An 8587-nucleotide genomic window follows, 5' to 3' on the forward strand; every position below is an offset into this window, starting at 1 on the left:
CTGTCGCTTCTTCGTGCTGTTTCTTTTGGGGTGTATACCTTCATTTTGTCATTTTGAAGGGAGAACAGGAATTAATGAAGTAGAGAAATTAAAATTAAAAAATTAAAATTAAAAACCTATTAAAATTAAAAAATTAAAAACACACACAAATTGAATAAATGATGCTAGATCCTAGGTGTGTTTTGGTCTGGGTGTTGAAAGTGGTTTGACAGATTAGAGAGAAAAAAGTGGGGGGAAAGGAAATCATTTGAGAATTTGAAAAAATGAATACACTGAAGTAGACTAAAATGAGATGATGGGGGTAAAATAGAATTTGAAAAAATATACACAAAAGTAAATAATATAGTAGAAAAAAATAAAGAAAAATATTTTCAATAAAAATTAAAAATAAAAATGAATTTTTCTTTTTCTATATTCAAGAAAAAGAAATGAAATGAAAAAGAGAAAAAAGAAAGAAAAAAAAGAAATTGTTTGAAAGTTTGAAAAAGTGAATACACTGTATTAGACTAAATAAAATGATGGAAGTAAAATAGATTTTGAAAAATTTACATAAAAGCAAACATACGGTAAAAAATTAAAGAAAAATATTTTTAATAGAAATTGAAAGTAAAAAGGAAGTTTTTCTCTTTCTGCATTCAAGAAAAAGAAACGAAAAAGGGAAAAAAGGAAAAAAAAAAAGGAGATCATTTGAAAATTGGAAAAGGTGAATACACTGAAGTAGACTAAAATAAAATGATGGAATTAAAGTAAAATTTGAAAAAAATTAGACAAAGTAAAAAATATAGTAATAAAAATTAAACAAAAACATTGTTAATAAAAATTGAAAATAAAAATGAATGTTTTCTCTTTCTGTATTCAAGAAAAGAAGTGTAAAAAATGAGAAAAAGAAAGAAAGAAAATTGAATAGATGGACCTGCTAAGATATTGAAGTAGGACTGAAACTACTTCGTTTTCCCCTACAGGTCAGTCCATGTAGCTCTTTATAGTGCTTAAATTAAGCTGGTGGTGAGGTTTTGTTCTTGAAGAGCAAAGTTCGCCCAGTTGGGCAGGGCTTGGTGTAACAGCTCCGCTCTCCACTAGATGGCGCTGCTAGCCTACTGGGGTGGATTGTTGCGGTGCTCATAGGTGCATATGCGCATGGGCAGGAATGGTGAAAATGGCGCCACCCAGCTACCGAGTCTGTTCTCCCAGAGCAGCAATCACGCACCGGTCCTCTGTCTTCAGGTCTCCTCCACTCCATGCTTTTTCACTCTCCGTGACCAGGCCCCAGGCAGCACCTCTCTCCCGAGTTTTGTCTCAGATGTGGCTGTTTTCCCTGGCCCCTTACTTCCAAAGGACTGCGGCCTTGACCCATTCAGCCCCTCTGCGAGAGGGTCTCACTCAGCAATGGCCAAATGAGCAAGGCCGAATGTTGGCTGCACCCAGGAATGCCCGCTGGACCCTCCTGCTGCCAGAGTCCCAAGACTGTGGCCAGGTCCCAGCCCACCCCAAAGAAAGATCACGAGACAGTGTAGCCCCAGCATTTCAGGGAGCATGGAAAATCGCAACACACATCTGGCACCAGGCTTTACCGTCAACAACCTTGCCCCAGAACCAGCAAACGTGGCTGCCTTCCGGAGTCTGCTGGGACCAGGTGGCTTCAACAGTCTCTACCAAATATCCTTCCAGCAGTGGAACCGCATTTCCTCCTGTGGCACGAGAACCTCCCGGACCCCGCTCTGTTCCTGGGGATTCACTTTTCCCACCAGAGCACTGCCAGGTATCGAGCTGCGGAGTTGCAGCCTTTGTGCTCCCCTTGTTTACAGTCTTAATAGAATTTAAACCCTCTCCTTTCTCCTTTCTCCCTTTTTAGTTTAGTACCCGCGGCTCTTTCCAATTTTCTACTTTCTCTCCAGCTGCTTTTGGGGAGGGGTGCTTTTCCCGTATTCTCCGCCCCCACCCCCCGCAGTCTCCATCCTCTCTCTGCTCGCAAAAGCACCTCCCTTCCTGCACCTTCTCGTTCCCCAAGTTCACTTCTCCGTGCCACGTACCTGCTGAATTCTGTGCTTCAGGTTGTGCAGATTGTTGTGTTAATCCTCCCGTCAGTTTTCGAGGAGTGTAGGATGGTTCAGTGTTGGTCTGGCTGTATTTTATGGATGTGAGACACACAAAATACTTCCATACTGTTCCGCCATCTTGGCTCCTCTCCTCATTAACAATTTACTTTTTCTGGTAATGTGGAACGAAAGTGGAACTAATTGATCAATGTAATGAGTACACCATTTATTCAAATAGTTACTTATAAAATGCCATGACCGGTCTTATAACATAAATCCACCTCCTGCCAACTTTTGATTTTTTTGAAGATTTCTCTTAAAAATTGCTAAATGCTTGATCTTGACAGGAAACAGGTGGTACAAAAGGATGGACCCGAAAAATGGAAGTTCTTTCACTGGCTTTATCCTGCTGGGTTTCTCTGACCGGCCTCAGCTGGAGCGCGTCCTCTTTGTGGTTCTTCTGATCTTCTATCTGTTCACCCTCCTGGGAAACACGAGCATCATTGCATTGTCCCGCCTGGACCCACACCTGCAGACTCCCATGTACTTTTTCCTGTCCAACCTAAGCTTTCTGGACCTGTGTTATACAACCAGCACTGTTCCTCAGCTGCTGGTTCATCTCAGGGGAGGAGACAAGTCTATCTCTTTCGGTGGTTGTGTAGCTCAGCTGTTCGTCTCTCTAGGTTTGGGATGCACAGAATGCCTTCTGTTAGGGGTGATGGCATTTGACCGCTACGCAGCCGTCTGCAGACCCCTGCACTACACAGTGATCATGCACCCCCGTCTCTGTGCCCTGATGGCTTCTGCATCGTGGTTCATTGGTTTTGCCAACTCCTCATTGCAGATGGGTCTCATCTTCCTTGTACCACTTTGTGGAAGAAATAAAATAGACCACTTCTTTTGTGAGGTCACCCTGCTGCTTAAGCTTGCCTGTGTTGACACCACTGAGAATGAGAATGAGCTGTTCTCTGTCAGTGTGATTATTCTCCTCATACCTGTGACATTAATCACGTTCTCCTATGGTCATATTGTCAGGGCAGTGTTAAGAATAAAGTCAGCCACAGGGCAGAGGAAAGCATTTGGGACATGTGGGTCCCACCTCACAGTGGTTTCCCTGTTCTATGGCACAGCCATCTACATTTACGTCCAGCCCAGCAACAACTACTCCCAGGATCAGGGCAAGTTCATTTCTCTCTTCTACACCATCGTCACCCCCATGGCCAACCCCTTCGTGTATACCCTGCGGAACAAGGATGTGACAGGAGCAATGAGGAAGGTGTTCTGTCAGGACTATGACTCTAGATGACTGGGGGGGAGGAAGACCCTGTCATGAAAGACTTTGAATGCCACGGTCTTTCAGATTTCTGTGTCCTCACCATTTCCCCTGACAACTCTCATGGGGACTTCCTTAATTCACTCTTTTATGCAAGTGAGTGTTCAAACTCTAAGTTCATGGACGCATTGCAGCCTCCAGAGATGCTGAGTTAGTGTTCCTAGACCATCTGCATCCTATTAATATTCAAAATGTTTCTCAGGATTTTCTTGTTTCACCACCTTTGGGAACACTTTTCCATGGCTAATTGCAAATGACAGTTACACACACCATAATACATAGCAAAAGAAGAATAAAACCGACCAGAACACTGTAACAAATATTAATATTTTAGCATCTTCTAGCAATTGCTGGAGCCTATTGCATATTCTTGCAGTTTGATCACGGCTCTATTACAACATTCGTAGCCTGACTGGATCACAGCTCTTTCCCAGAGGTAGGAGGGCAACTGTAGGAAAAAAAATTTAGCTGATAGAAATCTTGCTAACATCCATCCTGATAAATTTATTCAGATATCAGTCTGTGGTGTAACGTCACCATTGTGATAATGAGTTTCCCCTTGAAACACAATTCTTTGTTTTTGAAAAATTTTTTTTTCTTTAGAATTGATTTTTATTATTTTATTTTCAATTAATTTTTTATTGTCATTCCATTAGAGAAAACCTACAGTTTTATATTCTTTCCGGTATACAATATAGTGATTCCACATTTCCATCATCACATGTACTCTCTTTAATCTCCATCACCTATTTCACCCATCCCGCAGGCCCTCCCCTGTGGCACCAGTGAGCCCAGAGAAGGGAAGGGACATTCTCAGTTTCATTCTTCCCTACCTTCGTCGCCCTGTCCTGGCCTTAGGACTGTCACACGTTAGCATAACGGCAGAGTGTGTGGTGTAGGGTGACTGCACTCTGAACACGCCCTCTGCATCCTGCTAAACTCACTCGTGGGTCAGTCATCAGAGCGCAGTCACCCCCGTGAGACCCTCCTGTACCTCCTAGTCTGCACATTTCGCAGCTACTGTTTGCCAGAGTCCTGCTCTGACCAGGCTCACGGAGGAGGCAGGAACAGGTCGCAGACCCCCGCCAACTCCACCCTTCACAGGTGACTGCTTTTTGGATGCTTGTTTTGTGATACGGGTGAGAGCCGTCTTTCACCGCAGTGGTCTTGTGGCATGTTTGAGCCCCGATGGTGCAGACTGGGAACCACCGTGTGTGGACTCGTGGTTTGCAGGGGAAAGGGGGGCTGCGTGTAGATGCGGAAAGGAGAGGATGAATGACTGGAGATCAGTGGGGTCAGGGGAAGGGCTCCCCTAGGTGGCCTTAGACAGAGGACAGTGTCTTCTGGGAGGAGACATTTCCTTTTTTCCCCATGGCTCTTCCTGCTGTTTTGGAATTGAGTTGACATGAGATAGAGTAACTGGAGAAAACACCCAAAGTTTTATTATCTGCACACGGAGGCCCAATCTGGACATTGAGACCCAAAGAAATGAGCAAAGTAGGTGGTTTGTACCCCATTATAGAGAGACAACAGATGAGCGTGGAATTGACAGGAGAAAGAAAACCAGTGTTTGGAGCTGCAGTTGGCAGGGAACGCGAAGGGGAATGTGGGCTGAGGTGGTGGGTTAGTAAAAAGTAGCAGGTCTATTTCTATAGCCTTCTCAGCTCTAAGGTCCCTACCTGTGGTGACAAGTGGTCATTTGTACTTCACAGTCATTTCATTCGGGAGATATTTCCTGCTTCCAGGGGGACAGAGGAGGTGTGATGTCCTCACACCTGCTCTTTCCCAAGTAGCTTCCATTCAAAGTGATCAATATGCTGTTGAGGTCCACGTTGGGGGGGCTTCCCTGGGTTCCCACACTTGCTCCGTTTAAACCATTTAATTCTATTCATATACATTGTTGGGTGGATTTATTTTAACCACTGGAGTGAATACAATCTGGGAGGTCTCTAAGAAGTGTAAGTTCCTCTGATTTGTAAACCATTTCTGAGAATGGTTTCAACCCCTGTTCAGGATGAGGCTGTTCAGTTGTTGTACCTGTGTGTTGAGTCTCAGAGAAGCATCCTGAGTGTTTCTACTGACTGGGTTATTTGGGATCTCCATGATCAATGGCCTGTCTTGATCAGTGGTCAAAGCCTTTGACAGGGCCCCGTCCCCCCGAATCTGGTAGCAGGTCACACATAATGCTTTCTCTCATTTGTAAGTCGTCATTTCAAGCACTTGGAAACATGAAACAGTTTTGCAAGATTCTCTTTGGAAAGCTTCTTTAGTAACTTATGTCTAATGAGAACTCAGTTTTAATGTATTTAAAGGAAGCATGTTGACTAAGAATGTGTTCTTTCTAGCATGAAATCAACCTCTCCCAGGTTTCACCCTCCCTCTTAGAAAAACCATGTCTATTCCCACAGAATGATTCTCCTCATAGTCTGCCACAACGTGTTACATTTTCGTTTGCATTTAGGTGCAAGCAGCATATATATTCATATATTATTAGACACACACACCCACAGATATACTCGTGCACAAAATGTGCTCCATAGGCAATGTCCTGTAGGCCAATCTCTGAAACTTTTTGTGAAGATGATTAGTACAAGAAAATATGTTTCCTTTAGCTTATCCTACTTAGAAGTGCCAGGCTCATACATATTGTATTTCCAATATGTTCTGACATACAAACACACCCTAGGGTATGTGGTAACAGTTTATCCCTGCAGGTCACATTGAAAGGAAAAAAAATAAAACACTTTCCAGGAGGTGTTGAGAGTAATGGCTGTTGGTAGAATCTGGTACCACTCAAGAGCTCCATAGACCAAATATACCCCTATAGATACAATAAGTTAAAAAATTTAGAAGTCACAGTCTTTCCGTCTTTGCTTTGATATTTGGATCACTAAGAGTCGGCTATATTAGAGATAGGACAATGCTAGAACAGCTTCATTAGTAACTTTCAATGTGTCCAATGTCAAGAATTTTTTCTCTACGTTGTCTTCTAGGAGCTTTACAATTTCAGGTCTTAGTTTACATGTTAATCCATTTCAAGCTAATTTTTGTGAGTGGTGTCCTATAGGCCTCGAATTTCATTTCTCAGAATGTATTTACCCAGTTTTCATCTGTGTTGTCTGTTAAAATCCTCATATGAGTGAAGTCATATGATTTTTGTCTTTCTTGACCGATTAATTTCACTTAGCATAATACCCTCCATTTCAATCCACGTACTTGCAAATGGCAATATTTCATTTCTTTTGATTCCCAAGTAATACTCCATTGTGTATATATATATACATTTTTCTTTGATAGACATTAGGGATCTTTCCATACTTTAGCTATTGTTGATAATGCTGCTGTAAACATTGGGGTGCACGTGCCCCTTCGAGTCAGCATTTTTGTATTCTTTAGACAAATAACCAGTAGTACAATTGCTGGGTCATAGGGTAGTTCTATTTTTAATTTTTTGAGGAAACTCCATGCTGTTTTCCAGAGTGGCTGCACCAGTTTGCATTCCCACTAGCAGTGCAAAAGCCTTCCCCTTTCTCTGCATCCTCTTTAACATCTGTTGTTTCCTGACTTGATAATTTCAGCCACTCTGACAGGTGTGAGGTCCCATCTCATTGTGGTTTTGATTTGCATTTCCCTGATGATGAATGATGTTGATTATTTTTTGATGTGTCTGTTGGCCATCTGGATGTCTTCTTTGGGAAAGTGTCTATTCATGTCTTCTGCCCATTTCTTCACTGGATTATTTGGGGTTTTGTTGGGGGGGGGGCTAGTGAGTTTGATAAGTTCTTTATGGGTTTGGGATACTAACCTTTATCTGAATGCCATTTGCAAATATCTTCTCCCATTTCATATGCTGCTCTGAGTTGTGCTGATTGTGTCCTTCATGGTGAAGCAACTTCTTATGTTAATGAAGTCTCAATAGTTCATTTTTTGCTTTTGTTAACTTTTATCTTATGTGTTGTTCCAAGGCTATGTCTAGCAATGTCTACTTGAAGTTTTTAATTGGAAAAGAAGCTATTTAAAAGTCTCACCAGGCTATAACCCTTATTCTTAAGGTGAATCATAGTGAGAAGACACTTTTGAATATTTTTTAAGTCTATTTATTTATCTTGAGAGAGAGAGTGAACATGAGCAGGGAAGGGGGCAGAGAGAGAGGTTGACAGAGAGAGACAATCCCAGCAAGCTCCTCACTGTCAGCCCAGAGCCAAACATGAGGCTCTATCTCACAAACCGTGAGATGCTGACCTGAGCCCAAATCAAGACTCCAACGTTTAACTGACTGAGCCACTCAGGCACCTCAAGACGATTTTGAATTTACTTCTAAGTGACAATCACTTGTAACTATGCACAACCCCCACAATGCTTGTGCGTGTACAAAGATCTATGAACACACAGCAGCATACACACAGCCTTCATATTACTTATTATTGTGACTTTTAACAACCCCTTAAATAAAATTTGTGTTTCAAAAGTGAGGACATTTACACCCATCCTGATACATTCAGACACTTGTGTTACAATCTTAGTTCAACATTACTCAGCCCTAAAAAGGAATGATATCTTTCTTAAAAATGAATTTGTTAATCTAAATATAGTTGGACACACGATGTGACATTAGTTTCAGGTGTACAACATTGATTCAGCTACCCTGTATGCTGTGCTGTGCTCACAACTGTAGCCACATCTGTGACCATACAACATGATTACAATATCAGTGAATATAATTTCTGTAGTGTACCTTTTATTCCTGTGATTCACAAAAGAATGAGATCTGGAGGCACATGGGTGGCTCAGTTGGTTGAGCATCCGACTCTTGGCTTCTACTGTGGTCATGATCCCATGGCTCGGGGGTTCATGCCCCACATCAGGCTCTGTGCTGACAGCACACATCCTGCTTGGGATCCTCTCTCTCTCCCTCTCTCTGTCCATTCCATGCTCATGTTCTCCCTCTCTGAAAATAAATAAATAAACTTACCAAAAAATTAAAAAAAATTTATGTCTTTCTCTGACTGACTTCGTTCACTTAGCATAATGCCCTCCAGTTGCATCCACGTTGTTGCAAATGGCAAAATTTCATTCTTTCTCATTCCCAAGTAGTATTCCATCGTATATATAAATCATATCTTCTTTATCCATTCACCAGTTGATGGACATTTGGACACTTTCCATAATTTAGCTATTGAAAGTACTGCAATAAACATTAGGGTGCATGTGTTCCTAT

The 8587-nt window shown here is 42.0% G+C and overlaps 1 protein-coding gene across 1 annotated transcript; it reads left to right on the top strand.

Annotated features, from left to right (window-relative positions):
* Positions 1 to 2403: 2403 nt before the first annotated feature.
* Positions 2404 to 3342, top strand: LOC122219373 (putative olfactory receptor 2B8). Its single transcript, XM_042937606.1, has one exon. It carries the CDS (start codon positions 2404 to 2406, stop codon positions 3340 to 3342), a length of 939 nt encoding a protein of 312 aa, XP_042793540.1.
* The last annotated feature ends 5245 nt before the right edge of the window (positions 3343 to 8587 follow it).

This window comes from Panthera leo, chromosome B2, assembly GCF_018350215.1.
Source record: "Panthera leo isolate Ple1 chromosome B2, P.leo_Ple1_pat1.1, whole genome shotgun sequence".
NCBI classification, from domain to species: domain Eukaryota; kingdom Metazoa; phylum Chordata; class Mammalia; order Carnivora; family Felidae; genus Panthera; species Panthera leo.